At 46.8% G+C, this 15,730-nt stretch overlaps 1 protein-coding gene across 1 annotated transcript; it reads right to left on the reverse strand.

Moving 5' to 3' along the window:
* Positions 1–304: 304 nt before the first annotated feature.
* Positions 305–13,839, reverse strand: RAB1A (RAB1A, member RAS oncogene family). The gene is made up of 6 exons (XM_030235490.2): positions 13,438–13,839; positions 7,205–7,277; positions 5,144–5,239; positions 3,733–3,828; positions 2,614–2,745; positions 305–2,354 (listed from the first exon to the last, which is right to left on the reverse strand). The coding sequence occupies exons 1-6, from the start codon at positions 13,821–13,823 to the stop codon at positions 2,157–2,159; spliced, it is 981 nt and encodes a 326-aa protein (XP_030091350.1). The 5' UTR covers positions 13,824–13,839; the 3' UTR covers positions 305–2,156.
* Positions 13,840–15,730: the final 1,891 nt, after the last annotated feature.

Genomic DNA, 15,730 nt, shown 5'->3' on the forward strand with positions numbered 1-15,730 from the left:
AGTTAAACTGAAGCAGTCACAGCAAATAATTCATTGGGGTTTGTGGGGGAGGGTTGGTATTCTCCCATCTTCTACATCCTTAGCTTGAAGGGCAAATTTTGCCTTGAAGGCAAAAATATTCAATATTTCAGCTCACAGGTAAGGAACAACAGTGCCTTTTCCCAGGAGTTTTAGGCCTGCTCTACCTTCTTCACACAGCTCAGCCTGACAGCTCCAGGCTTCAGCATGGAACAGCACCAGCCCAGTGACCCATTGGTGACTGAGGGGGAAACAAAGAACCACCAAACACCTGGTCTAGCCCAAATGGTTTTGCAATGCTTTTATTACTGTATATATTAACATTGGTTTGGATAGTATGTAGCAGGCATCTCGACATTGAAGTTCATTTGTGCACTCTCTGCAGGGAAGATGTTTTACCCTCAACACACCTCCTTCTGCTTCACTTCCTGATCTCAGCAGCACACACTGCTCCTCCTGCTCCTGAGGAGCAGCAGGTCACATTTATAATGAATTATACCAACAAGCACATCTCTACTAGAAAGCACATCACTTTATTGTGAAGGTCTCAAGTGGAAGAGTTCAACTTAACCATGACAATACTTTATGTATTACAATTGCCTGTTGATTTATGCAACTATGTTGAAGAAAGCCGTTAGCCAAAGTCACCCCCCCCCAAAAAAAAAAAAAATTAGAGGATATTTGCACCAGTTTTAGTTTATACCTCACAACATACCTAGGCTATATTTTTACTATCACAGGGTGTATTTACTACTCGGGGAATGTTACATGGTCTTTCAAACATGAGACTATTTACAGAATAGGCTGAACATTTGAGTTTAGATAAAGCTGAACAATTTTACATGGATAGGAAGTGTTATAGGCTAGCTTTCCTGTGGCTTTTAGCTAGACATCAGGCACTAATGATTTGATTAGCTCTGTACAAAGAATCACACACCATCCAAAACTTCTTGGCTGCTGGTTAGTTCCAAATTGTTTGAGAAAGCGCCTACTTTGAGCAACAGTATGGTGGGGGCCTTGCTATCCCCATATCACCCTCCTGGTGCCTCGCTGCAGAAGGGAATAGAAGCTAAGCTGTTGCACTAAGTCAGAAGGTACTGATTAAAAGAGGATGGAATTAACAGTATATAGAAAAGACATAATATACTGGTAGAAAGTCATACCTCCACAAGGTTTTGCTGAAATCATTCATGTTAGGGAAATACTGTTCTCTGCCCTGCTATGCAAAGCTGACGGGAATTCCCTACAAAGAGTCCTTGAGAAATAAATTAAGTTCCAAGACTAAGTTAGGGAACTGTTGTACATTCAGAGTGCATTATGCCTCATGAACCTTGGCTGGGTGTTTCTGGTACAGCACTCATGCCTTAAGCACCATGACAGCTCAGGCTTTGGGGCCACAGTCACTGGGCGAGTTGCAGGGAAGGTCTGAGAGCCACGGCTGCACACACAGATATGTTGTTTTGTGCACAATGCAAGCCTGATTTCCCCCTTAGCCATACAAATTAAGACAATATTTATCACCATACAGTTTGATATTACTTCCAATAAGTACAATATTTATTAAACATTTTTTCAGTTTTGTTACATATTGTGCAACAAATTACAATATTCTGCAGCCACAAATTATATGCAGAGTATGAAGAAACTATTAATCAGATAGTGTGATCTCTCCATTTATAATTCTACAAGAAGGAACTAGCAAATCAGATCTTACATATATCTTACTAAATTTTATGCATGGAAAGTGACAGACACTGTTGTGCTGTTTGATACAAAATGGCTAAACTTCATCTTCAGAAGACTAAACCTGACATCTAAACATGCCAATAGAAACATCAAAACAAAAATACATCCTAACCAACCACAGGAAACAGTCTGGTATCAGGAAAAGCAACAAGGATTACACGTTTATAAACCAGCACACAAAGGTTTAAAACAGTTCTGAAAATGAAGTTAGCTGTCTTGAGTCAAGGGAATAAAAAAAGTCAGTATTGACCATTTACAATCTCTGACCTTTGTGGAGACGGTAAGAATCTGTTGTAGTGCAGCTACATACAGTACAATTCAGGCAATTTTTTTTTTCACTTGGGTTCAGATTGCAAATTCATTGTTGTGAGACAAAAGGGGGGAGGCAAGTTTTAGCAGCAACCTCCACTAGACTGCTTGACTGGAGTGCTCTGAATTTTAACATTGGACTTCTCTGCACCACCAGCTGTCGCTCCCGGACCCATTCGTTTTTTAATCTCGGCAGCCATGGTCATGAAAGACTGTTCTACATTTGTGGCATTCTTTGCACTGGTTTCCAAAAATGGAATTCCAAGAGAATCTGCAAATTCCTGCAAATTGAGAAACAGTGAACAGTAAGCTCATACACAGGTTCATACTTCACCTTGTTTCCTGGGGCACCACTGGATAATTCAGAAGTTCCTAGATCCCACCCCACACCCCATCTCCAGTCTAAGGATGAGTTGCAGGGCAGGACGTCATTAAACTGCCCCCATTTGTGGCACCAGGACACCTCCCTGCACTGGAACCTCTGTGCATAACAAACCAGAGCACGGGCTCAGCCAAGCAAACCCACGAGTCCCGACATACCTTTGCTGTTGTATAGTCTACTACTTTCTTTGTGGTCAGATCACACTTGTTCCCCACCAACAACTTGTTGACGTTTTCACTGGCATAACGGTCTATCTCCTGCAGCCACTGCTTGACATTATTGAAAGACTCCTATGAGATAAGAAAACTGTAAGCAAGGCCCTTGATGAAGGGGGAAGTTCAGCATTATCCCTTTGGTCATGACCAGGAAACAGTATGAGGCACTGCACTTATCCATGTGATTCACAACCACGGGAAGGGACTCTCTAATGTTGCCCAACTCCCCTGATGGCCTTGGGACAGGCCAGTCACCATAGGGGCCATGCAGCTCCTGTTCCCAGCCCTTCACAATCAGCCTTTCCTGCACTCCTCTCCCTATAATTTTTCACGGCTCCATATTTGAATAGTCTACCTCTTCTACCATCTGGGGCTCTTCTTCCTCCTCTTGTAGCAGAGATAAGATATGTGGCGCACAGCTGAAACAAGACGCATCCCACATATTTACTAAGCATCAGGTGTTAGATGCAAGCCACCTTGTTGTAGATACGCTGGAAAAACCTCTGACTCCAGAAATACTGGACTGATACTCCAGTTAGTGACTAAACACAAGTGTTCTTTTTCTATTAATTCAGGAAAACCTATACTTCCCAAGTGCCCTTCAAACAACTGCACCAGTTCTTCAGAGATCCTTTCAGAGAAAACACTGGCTCAGTTGTATCCTGCACCCAGGCTGACAATTTTCTGTTCCAAATGCCAGTCTTTACTGCAGACCACAGTTCAAGTACATTCAGAAATCTTTCAACAACTTCCATCAGTAACTCAGATTTCCTGCTACCAAAGGCAGGGTGAGAGGTATTCACACAGGACAATCAGTTACCTGTTCACCAAGTTTTAGGTTAAGCCTAAGATACAATTGCTTAGGAGCCACAAATCCCACTGCTCTCTTTATCTGTGTTTTATTTCTGCCAAACCAGAGGCAAACACATATATTTAGCTTGATAAGCCTTAACACAGCCTATAGAACTCTGTCACTGTCTCCCTTAAGAGGTGTCCAGCTGTTAAATTCCCAATTTACTGATCAGCCTGGAGGAACTCTGCAGGCACAGGTTTAACACATACCTGATCTGTAACATCATAAACAACTATGATGCCATGAGCTCCTCTATAGTAACTGGAAGTGATAGTCCGAAACCGCTCCTGTCCCGCCGTGTCCCACTGCAAGACAAGTGACAGGGTCAGCTCCTGCAGCGTGGCTGAGCCAGTGCTCTACATCAGCTTCTAGAAACACAGCTCAGCAGAGCAGCCATCCAACCACAACCACAGCAGTGGCTCTGAAGCTGTACACATCAAACAGGATTCAAAGATATCATGTATTTTAACTGAGAATTACACTACATACTTTTCTAAAGTGCTCATTTATTTGATTTCAGCCAAATGTAGTCAAGAGATCTCTGGGGAAAACATTAAGCAGTTTTGACCCATGAAGAAGCCATGGTTCAATGATTAGAAGAGCAAACACAAGCCAGGACTTGAAAACCTGCTAGGAATAAGGTCAGAGAGCTGCAGGTCTCTAACACGACCACTCCCTTCAACTTCCTTGGCACACAGGCTTCAGCAAAGGTATTTAAAGGCAACAACTCAAACCAAACTTGATTCCCTTCTCCTGCTGGGAGAGTTAAGAAAGGACATAAGGCACTTGACCTCTTCTCCCACCCAGGACAGGAGTAGGACTCACCCAAACATTTCTCTCCCTGGAGCTGTGTCAAGAATAGGGCTGGCTGTGTATTAAAAACAGACTTCACAGACAGATTTTAGCAGTGACAGCACTGACATTCCTAGCAGGCTGCTCTGTACTCAGGACAGCTACATTAGATACTGGAAGCTCAAGCTTCTGGCTGTAAGCTGGACTCTGCTCCACAACACTGAATCCCTGAGTCATTGCCTTCAAGTCCTGAAAGCCTCTGCTTGAGCTGGAAGCAGTGGCTGACAAGGATTGTCTGACCTTGCACAGATATTAGATTTCACCACACCAGTCACCCTTTTAGAGTGCTTCAAGATTAAAGAATTGCCAAGTCTCCTCCCCTGTTTATTCCAAGTGAAAGGCCAAAAGCATAACCAAAAAACACTGCCCAGTGCTAAGGCAGCCAGGCCAATTACAAGCCTTTGTGTCAGTTTTTCCATTCAGGTCAACAAAAGCAGTTTCCAGCACTTAAGACAGTGCAGCCTGGTAGTAACAGCTGCTGTGGAATTCAGGCATCTTGGACAACCGTGTGGTATTCCTGCACTTACACAAATCCTGGCAAAATACTGCAGAACTACACCAGTTTTGATATGAGAGCACTTCAGCACAGAATCTCCTCTTCCAGGCAAACAGCCGTGATAATAAGCACCCTTCTTTAAGGACAGGTAAGTCTTGCAAAAAACAGGGAAAAATACCCCTCGTATTTTAAAAAGATGACCACCAATAGCTATGGATATAACTCGTGCTCCAACAGACTGGAGCACACAGGAGCTGAGAAATTCTACTTACTATCTGAAGCTTGATTGTTTTCCCATCTAGTTCTATAGTTCTGATTTTGAAGTCCACACCAATTGTGCTGATGTAACTTTCTGTGTACGTGTCATCCTAGGAGAGAGAGTGAACATAAGTCAATGCAGCTGCACCTCTTCTGCAGTCATCTACTTCATTATGCACCAGTCAGACAAAGGTACTTAATTTCCTTGTAAAACCAGCCTGATCTCTCATGGCAAAGTCAGGAGGTGGCCAAGCATTTCCACCAAGTATTTACTTTTGAAAAATTCTGCAGCTTTTAAAAGCACCAATCAGAACCAGTCAAAAAAAGCTTTTCTGGAAATGCTGTAGTGTCAAGTCCCCATGAGCTGAAGTGTAAAAAAGTCTTTGCTCATGGTGGCAGACTCAAGAGCTACTTAGAATAACCACTAAAGTTATTGAAACACATCACATTTTTATTTTCCTTTGATGGTTTTTCATCTGTGTTACACAGCAGCTACCTAGAACAAGTCAGAGGCTCTGTCTCAGTCACACGAGTGTCAGATCCTCTGCTGCTGCAGCTGGTTGCTAAGGCAGGTTAGAGTTACAGCTGGAGTACTCCTGCCGAGGCCTCTGCTCTGCAGCCTGTGTTGATACAGAAGGAAAAGCACTGCCTCAGCAGCTTGCAGAGACCCGACTGCAGTCTCCAACAGGCCTTAAGGCACACAGAAACTGCTGGGTCACAGTCTTTGCTACCTTCTAGTGATTGTCAGCATGAAGGAAGTTTCTACTCCTAAAGTACCCAAAGGGTAGAACTTCACATACAGTGTACCACAAAAGGCTTTATGCAACCAGTAGGTATTACAAAAATCAAGGGATTCCTCTCAGAATGGTATGACATTTATTTCCTTAACATTTCAATACTCCAAGGGGTATGTTTGAAAAGCCTGAAGAAGTTTAACCTACAGCAGCAAGAAAACACAGGTGTGGTATGCTGTGGTAATTCCTTACGTAAGGGTAAAACAGTTTAGTAGGAAAAACGCATCTCAAAAGGAAAAGACTACTCAGCTGAAGAAACATCAGATAACAGACCACAAACTTAGGCTGGCTATCAAAAAAAGAAAAGTTAGATTATTCACATAAAGCCAAAATTAATTCAAAAGTATCTGCAAGAGAAGCAAGCTAGACCACTCTGGGAATACTGCTCCAGCTGTGGTGTCACTTCCAACCCACTGCCTCCATACTGTGAGCAGAGCAGGTGACATCCTCCTACTGTTCATCCTGCTACCAACAGCAGCCATAATGGCTTTAACCGAGGCTGTTTGTACACCCAGGTCACCACATTAGTAATACCAGGTTACAACAGGCTCGTTCCAGGGGTGCCCAGAGGAGCGGCTCAGGCTGTGAAAACAAAGCCATCATCACGCAGCAGTGTCACACTCAAGTTTCTAAGTTCGTGCCCCATATCCTGCTTCCCTTCCTCTCCTCCCAGGGACACGTAAAGCTGCACTTTGGCACAGACAGAGATAAGAAGTTCACTGGACTTCAGCTTTTTCTGCTAAGGGCTACCAACCCATTTTAAATTTTCTTGTTGACAGGAAAACTAGAGCCAGAACAGCTCACCAGCATTTTTAACATTCACTAAAGAAAGCAGAAGGCCTTGTTATTCCTAGATTATTATTTACATTACTTCTCTGACTAAACAACTGGTAGATCTTTTTACTGCAGATATTCATCTGCCTGAAATGTTCTTATCAAATAGTAACTGATCAAGGTCTGTACTTCTCATGCCTAAGGGCACACCCCCAGAATTCCTTCCATCCTCAGCATTCTACCACTACTGTAATGATGGAAGTTAAATTAAGGTACCTTGCTCTCAAATAACAGGAAAATTAGAATTAATCTTAGCTGGACATATTATTTCTTTCCAATTTAGTGAAACAATTACATCAGATAGACACAAATTCCAAAGACAGGAGGAAATTGCAATATTATACTCATTCTTTGGTATTACCAGGCCTGTCAGACATCAGCCCTGCTACCTGAAAAGAAGCTCTTGCTAAGCACTCTTTTACACAATTGTCAAGCATGATCACTTACTGCAAACCTAAGTAGAAGGCAAGATTTCCCAACACCGGAGTCTCCAATCAGAAGTAGCTTGAATAAATAGTCACTGCAGAAGGAAAAAAAAATATTAGGTCACTTAACGAAAAACACTGTCAAGAGAGAAGTTCCTTACAGCCAGTATATTATGACTTTTGAGATGGGTAAATTAATTCACTGCTAGGGAAATCACCTACAACTCCAAGCTCCTCTATTCAGTTTAGAAATTCACAATTTAATTGGTAAGGGAAGTGTGAGGTAGATGCTCTGAGCACAGCATTGTTGTGTGGAACTGTGCCTCCCTGGGAAGTTACTCTGAGGATAACAGAGGGACTATCAGCAGGAGTAGCACAGGTCTACCTCAGCCTTTGTGGTCTAGCTGAGATGAAAACCATGCCTTGCAACTGAATGCAAGTCACCTTGTTTGGCTGAGTAACTTCAGTAACACACAGGTGGTGGTAACAGCCTGCTGCCCTCCAGGGCCATTATCTTTGCTTCTGTGGACTCAGAGGTTTGATTCCACTGCCCAGCTTCACCAACACCAGGGAGCTGCCAAATGCAGCCACTTCTTTCCTCAATTCAAATTACTCATATTTAAGTTCCAGCAGAATGCAACAGCACAACTGAATACCCACCTTCCACAACAGACTATGAGCAGTGACCAATACCACACCTGGCTTCCAGGAATTAAAGCAAAGCTCAAGTCATTTCTAGATGAGGATACATCTCTAGGGGATGTCAGGTGTCGTATTAGTAATTCTCAAGATACACTGGAAGAATTGACAAATCTTGTGCTAAATGTTGAGTTTTCCCAGCATTAAAGAATAAGAACAGTGTCACTGACCAGCCTACATTTACACTTCAAAGAGTAGTGAAGAAGGTTTCACTGTTGGCAAAATATGAGGTTTTGTGTTAGTCCTAGGACTAATGGTGAAATTTCATGCTAGAGAGCAAGTAACAGAGAAAAATAACAACCCACCACTTACACAAGTTATTTTGCTTCTCAAGTACTACACTAACTCATTCTCAGTTGACAACTCTTCGGCCCAGTAATGGCCCAGAACGAAGTCCTGTTCTCACTTAACCACAACAGCCATATTTTTATGTCCACTTAAGCAAGGAGAGGTAAAGATTAAGGATATGTGGGGTGCCTGAAGTCCACTGTCCCCACCTACTATTCCCTAGAATCACCACTGCCTGTGGCTGGCAGGAGTCCAACCAGGAATCTGCATCCATCCCCAGCTGATAACAGCCAAGCAGATGGCCTACCCCAGCTTCTCACCACTCCTCTGCTCAAGTGCCTCTCACCTGGCTGGGCCCAGGCTGCAGAACACACCCAGCTGGAACCTCCAGTCTCTGCAGCACTTCTGCCAAGACTACAGAGGAGTCAGAAGTGCTAAATGTAGCAACTAATAATCCAATCCTTAAAAATGCAACCTTTCCTAACAGTGTACAGCTAAAAGCACTAAAGGAATGAAAAAAAGAAAAAAAAAAGAAAAGAAAAAAAAAAGGGTCAAAGAATACCTAGCAGTTGACAGTCACAGAACTCACCACTTCACCTGTCAAATCATGTACTACCACAAGGCAAGATGGCTTTAGGAGAATGACAACCCAAACTCTTCAGGGGGCTACGGTACATTATCCCACAACCCGCACATCTCAGTAGGTTTGAGTTGGCTGAAGTACTACAACAGACCAGAAAACTTCTCACCCCCAATAATAGTTTGGTCCCCAAGAGCAGGAGAAACTGTAACCTGAAGACCAAAGTAAAGTATGAGGGCTCCAGGACCTGCTCCTCTGTTACACCTATGCTTTGCCTTCTTCCCCACCACTGTCTTCGCTTTCACTCAGCTCCTTCCAACTCCAGCAGGAAGTTTGGGTTGCTCAGTTCCCTACAAACACTGAATTTTCAGCAATCCTGAAGTCAAATTGTTACCTACAGCTTGTAGCACGTTATAATCCCCTTGAGAATATTAAAACAAGAATATTAGCACTGTATTGCCTTCAGTAAAATGAATGGGGAAAAAAGTAACTCCTTCCTGGTAGAGGTAAGGCTCCAGATGTGGGTCTGAGATTCACTTAAAAACTTCCACTTGGTTCCAAGAGTAATTCAGGTTCCCCCAGGCCCCAAACATGAAAACTTCTCTTCCTCTTACTCCTCATGCTAAGAGCAGCTCCCAGCCAAACCTACCCATTAAATCTCTCACTCTTCAGCAGCAAACAAGAACAGTAACAGTTGGTACACAGAACAAATGTTAAGCTAACACAATAAGACCTCAGAAGCCTTTAAATACTGGTTTTGATATCTTTGCTATTTAGCTGTCCCCTCACTTCGGGCTTCAGTATTTTCAGAATCACAGAGACATACAGTGGTCTTAAGCCACCTGCCTCAGCCCCACCAAAACCAGAGCCAGCAACAGGTACACAGCTGGAAACAGCCTTTACTAAGTTAGCTCTGTCGCTGACCTTAGAAACGGGTGTTGCGTCACAAAAACCAAATTTGGTGGTAAGACTTTCATCAGTTTGGGAATAGTTTAAGTAAGACTCTAGAAACTTTGGGTTTTAATTTTTTAGAACACTCCATATTCCAATATTGCAGTGCCTTCCTTTCCAAGTACAACTTAAAGCTTTAAAAGATACAGCTCCCAAGACCTTTTAAAATACAGCAGGTGCCTATTTAGGGCCATAAGAACCAAATGTGCAGTTTGTTAAAGTGTGATGCTTGAGACAGCTCTTGGGTACAGCAACAGTTTAAATCAAATAAAATTTTAAAAAGCTATAAAAATTTCCAGAAGTCTATTTCTAGAGTGAGCTACATCAACAGAATATTTGGGTAAAGGGGTTCACCTGTAGCAATGCATCCAACAAGCCACACAGATTGTTTGGTATTTACTCCTGAAGAGCCACACAAACATTTCTGAAGCCACTGAATTTTGCTCTTTAAATCTGGAAGCTTAAAACTCATCAGCTCCTCTGGTTTAGGGAGCCTTCATAAAACTGTCTGAGATATGCAGCACAGCCATCTCCATGCTCCTTGGGAGACAGCAGGAATTCAGGTTAATCATTCAATTATTTCTCACCATTTACATAAGCCAGTCATACTTGGGTCGTCTAAAAGAGCACTCTGGAAGAGCATGTGCAGCAAAGCAGGTGGGTACAGTGAGTAAGAGTGAGGCTTTCAAATCCTCCCCACAACTTCCTCTTGCCAGAGAGATAAAGGACAAAGATGTTAAATGCAACTGCTTCTTGCCAAAAAAAAAAAAAAAAAAAAAAAAAAAAGGCACCTCCAAACCAAGTTGAGGACAGACCTGGCCAAAGCTGTGTGGAACAAGGGACCTGTGGGCCTCTAAGATAGTGCTGTTTATCTAATTTATATAAGGAGGTATGTGGAGATTTTTTAAATGCCAGGAAGGTTTTATGCCAAAACAGACAAGGCTAAGTAGTCACCTGTCTGCAAGAAGGAACTGCTAGAATTGGCTTTAATCACTGATGTCAGCTGCAGGTTTACTGTAAACAGGTACTCACAGCAGCCTCAAGCCCCACTCTTTGCTCTACCACCCCAGAAATTTTGAAGAGGTGCATGACTACACTCTCTTTGTGCAAGTAAACAGAATCCAGAAGACACGATGCCACTTTGCATGGCAGACTGCTGTTTAGAAAGGGTAGAACACAAACACTTTCAGATGATTCCAGCAACCTAGAGCTGTCACCCAATTGTCATCTACTAACCACCATCATCCAAGACTGAAACCCACCTCACTGGTATTCCCAAGCACTTCTGAAGAATGCAGAAAGAAACCCCCCAAGATTTGCTCCAAAACTCTCCACCTTCCTGGAGAAAGCACGATCCAGGCAGAACACTGACCTGATCAAGATTAACTCTGGATCCCACTTGGTTGCTCTGGTCCAGGCACCCCCCCCAGCATGTTTATGCTACATGCAAGCTGCAGAAGGGCAGGAAATGCTGAACCTGACATGATCTAGTCACAACAGAGTCAATATTGACATTTTGCTCACTCAAACACAGGCAAGGAGGGAGGAACAGAGGGAACACATCCCAGTGCTGGGTGGGCAGATGTTTTCAGAATTCAGCTTCCAAACACTAATTTTAGTGTCATATCCACCCCCCTTCAGCTCCTTCACTTAATCTAAAAACTAGCAGTCTACCTGGCTATCCCACAGCCCTGAAGCTTCAAGGAAGCTCTCAGAAGCAAAACTCCTCTTCAAACCTTTGCATGAGCAGGACCTAACACTGCAGCTTTATCAGGAAAGCTGAAGGAAGTAGATCTTTAGTTAGAAATTTTAACTAGCTATCCGACTGACTTCTGATGGAGTTCTGGCATGCCCAGGAGAGAGGATTTGGGGCTGCAGCCTGATCTGAAGCTGTGATAGGGAAGTGAGAATGTCTTACATTATAGGCAAGGCACTTCTGAGAGGGCAAATAGACATATATCTCTTTACAGGGAACAGAAGGAGCAATGCCATAATTCCTTAAATCTTATTCCTGTTTTAACAGGGATCCAAGTACACACATCACAGTGACAGGTATTTTCTGTCCATCTCACCACACCCTTCCCACCTCCTCCCTCATTCTGCTGACACCACCCTCTCAGGAAGTGGCAATATAACTCCAACTCCAGCTTTTCCTCTTTGTTTCACTTTCAAGAACTCGGCTGTGCTCACCACCAGGACCAAGCACTCTTCAGTGAGAATGAGTCTCTCTGAAAACACTGTCCTCAGCACTCAGTACCTCATTATAGGTAACCACCCTCTGCACCAGTCTAGAGGGCTGATGGACTGCAAGAAAGGTAAAAAAAAAAAACCTATAGAAAAAGCCCCCTCCAACTTATTTCTCTTAGCAGCCTAACGCTCTGCAAGCAGCTTTCCCACTACAAAACCCAACAGTCTGCAAGGTAAATATGAGTTTAACTCTTGAGAGCCATGAGGACCATGGGGCACCAGCAGTTTGTTGGTTCTTCATCCACTGCCCACCTCCAGCTACTGTTTTGGTGTTTTCCAAAGCTACATGAGCAAGTTTGTGATGTAATCTTGCCAAGATGTAACTCGAGTTCCTGGCTGTACCTCCTGGGTGTCACCAACTCCCTCACTAGCCGATGACTACTTGTTTGCTCCTCAGGTGATTTTAATGGACTCGGGAGTGCTTGCAACCAACCCCACTGACGTAAGAGGAGAGCACAGGAGCCATGGCCACACAAGTCAGGAGCCTCAGCTGAGAGGAAAAAACTGTGGGTGTCTTCCAAGAGCAGCGTCCATGGATATCCAGAGCAGCAATGTCACACCACACGTGGATTTTAGTACCAGAGCCACTCCAGTGTGGCATCAGATGTGACAGTGGCTTCACCACCCCAAACTGGGGTGCCAGCAAAGCCAGCATCAGTGAAAGGATCCTAAACACACCCTAGAAGGCTGAAGGACTGGAAGTGCAGCAGCTGATTTGACTGCTTTCTAAATTAAGCCTAAGTCCTTCCTCTAACTCACACAAGAAAGTCTTGAAGAAATAAAGTTTATTGTTCCCGACGGCCTGGTGGGCAGGACACAGCTCCCCGAGTTTCCAGAACAGAGACAACCCCTGGGAAGAGAGCTCAGACAGCCCAACTCCCGAGCAGGCCAACTAAAGAAAAAGGCCATACTCACACAACGACGCTCCCAAACACCCCTCGTGTCGTGACCAGGCTTTCTAAGCAAATGCTATTTCAGCTGGAAACAGCCCCAAGAGCGTTCTATTATCGAGTCAGCGTTGCAAAATCTACATAGGCAAGAAGTGTTTTGCAAGAGCCATGTGACACACACATGACTTGCAGCTAAAGCGAAGGGTGGACCCCTGGCTACGGAGCCGCCACCGGCCGAGGGGATCGGCTTTCACAGGGCGCCGGTGTCCCCCCGGTCACTTGTTGGAGTCAAGGCCCTGATACGCCTTTCCGAGGTTAGGGAAAATCGCAGCGGCTGCGCCCCGCGGCGCTGCCGGGGCCGCGGATGCCGGTTCGCAGCAGGGCCACCATCAACCCCCCCGGGCCCCGCCGGGACCCACCCCCGGGCGGCCGCGCTGCCTCCCGCCCCCCCACTCCTCCTCCTCTCCCGCCGCCGCTCGGGCCCGGGCGCGGCTCCGCGGGGGGGGAGCTCAGGTCTTCGGACTCGCGGGCCCAGCGCGGTACCCCCGCGCCTCGCGGCGCCCCCAGCGCGGCCCCGGGGCCGCCCCGTCCTGCACTCACTATTCGGGGTTCATGCTGGACATGTCCGTGGGGCCCGCGGCCCGAAGGACGGCGAGCGCGCTGTGAGGGGGCGGTGCGGCGGCACCTCCCGCCGCCGAGGCAGGCGCTCCGCGGTGCGCTGGTCCGAGGGAGCCGCGATCGCCCGGCGCTCGGCTCGGCCCGTCCGCCCGCGCCCGCTCCGCGGCCTCCGCGCTGCGCCTCAGCCCAAAATGGCCGCCGGAGCCCGACCAGGAAACGGGGCGGCCGCTCGCCGAGCAGCGCTTACATGGCCGGGGGGCGGCCGAGGGGTGCGACGGGAAACCGAGTCCAGGCCGCCGCCTCCTCCCGGCCGCGCCCCCTCCTGCGGACTCGCTCTCCCGGCGGCTGCGGCAGAGGCGGTGGCGCATGCGCGATAGCCGGCCTTTCTTCCCTCGGCCCCGTCGGCTCGGAGCGGCGGCCGACGTCGCTGATTGGCCGGGGGGCGCCGGCCGGGGGTGACGTCAGCGGGCAGACGTGGCAGCTCGGGCGAGTCAGCGCACGGGCGGGGCGGGGGCGGGGTCTCGTCGCGCGAGGCGCGGCGGGGCGGGGCGGGGCGGGGCGGGGCTGGGCCGGGCCGCGCCCGGGCTCCATCCCCGGCTACATCCCGGGCTCCATCGCTTTTCCAGTCCCTCCTCCCATCCCTCCTCCCGTTCCTTCCTCCATCTCTGCCAGCAGCCCTCGGTCCATCCCGGTGCCCGGCTGGGCGCTATCTCTCCCGATGGTTACGTTTGCTCCGCGCCCCGCGGGCGGCGAGGCGAGCCCCAGCCCCGCTCGGGGCCCGTCACCGCGGGCTGCCGGTGCCTCTGCCGGGCCTGTGCCGGGGCTGCGGAAGGCCGGGGGAGGCAGCCCGCAGGGGACAGCCCGCAGGGTTCCCAGCGGAACAAGGCTCGCTGGGAATGTGGGCAGGCCTGCAGCTGCAGGGAGGCGGCGAGGAAAGGGAGACCCCGCTCCCGTGCCCGTCCAGCCACTCCCCTCCGCGACGGTAGCGGGCAGCGATGGAGGCTTTGCGCTTTGAGACTTTCCCACTTTGAACGTGGGAAGCACATCTGGAGCAGCACAGTGCATCTTTAGCTCCTCTAAGGCCTGTGTTCTTCACGTGAATTTATAAGTCACTGTTCCCTTTTGCGTCTTTTATCGAAAAAGTCTGCCATTGCATCTATTATCAAAACTTCTTTACAAGCATTAATCATATTTCACTAGCTTCTTTAGGCACAGTAAATATTTCTGTGCTCTAGTGACTGCTGGGAAGTGGCATAGAGAGACTGCCACACGCCTGGGAGCTCTGACCAAGCAATCTGTTAAAGCTGGAAGATTTCACAGTACGGGAGACTCGTTTCTGGTCAACCACTTTTAACAGTCTCACCGAATATCGAATTGTATTGCTGACACTTCAGTTGTTGATGTTCCCAGGTTTGTTCCTAGCAAAGCCCTGGCCTTTTCAACAGCATCAGAGAGAGCACAAGCACTGCAACAGTACACATCCTTCCAGACTCTCACACAGGCCACTCCTAAACCTTACAACAGCTCCTTGTAATCAGCTCGGGAATTTAAATCCCACCACTAATACGTATTACCCGACCTTATTTCATTACAAAGGGCATAATATAATACACGACCAAAGTTTATCTTCCAACCAGCTCAAACGATAGGAGGAACAACCTGCAAATGGACTGTGAGATCACTGAAACTCCTGTGCAGGGGTGTGTGTGCAGGACTTGGGTACAAGCTGGGAAGTGCTACTGCAGACATCTATGTGTTAAACGTGCTCCGTGCCCAGGGACTACTGGAATAACCCACAGGAATGGGTGTCTTTCACTTGGACAGCATCAAACTAGAGCTGAAGCCCCAGAGGAACTGAAATTGCACTCTAGCCCCTCTTTCTCCCCACAATAAGATGAAGAAAAGCCACTCACGCTGCACACACCTTCAAGGTTTTACTTTGGTTCAGTTCCTTACACAAAGTTGGCGAAGCGTGCTGGCTGCAATAGGAAGCACGGAGCATTGGTTGCAGAGGGTTTGGGTTTCCTCTGCTCTCTCACTCTGCTGGTTGGGTAATGCAATCTGCAGCTGAATCTACCACATAACTCGCTGTATGTTCTATTGTTTCTGTGGGGGTCATTGCTGAAGTTTCCACTTCCCTTTCTCCATTACTTTGTGTATCTGTGAAACAATGCCTGTTTTGTTTGATGTTTGCCATCAGAAATCCAGCGAGTCCTTTGAAATGCGCTCTCCTTTCTGGTACAGTAGCTCTCTTTAGAGCTACTTCTCCATGGAA

This window comes from Serinus canaria, chromosome 3 (assembly GCF_022539315.1).
Source record: "Serinus canaria isolate serCan28SL12 chromosome 3, serCan2020, whole genome shotgun sequence".
NCBI lineage: Eukaryota > Metazoa > Chordata > Aves > Passeriformes > Fringillidae > Serinus > Serinus canaria.

Bases quoted from the DNA above. Each gene is read 5' to 3' on its own strand.
- RAB1A (XM_030235490.2), bottom strand. From the start codon at position 13,823: ATGCGCCACCGCCTCTGCCGCAGCCGCCGGGAGAGCGAGTCCGCAGGA. The intron at 7,278-13,437 runs GTGAGTGCAGGA...TTCCTTCTGCAG, and splicing joins TCCAGCATGAACCCCGAATA to TGACTATTTATTCAAGCTAC. The intron at 2,746-3,732 runs GTATGTGTTAAA...CTTATCTCATAG, and splicing joins TTTATGATGTTACAGATCAG to GAGTCTTTCAATAATGTCAA.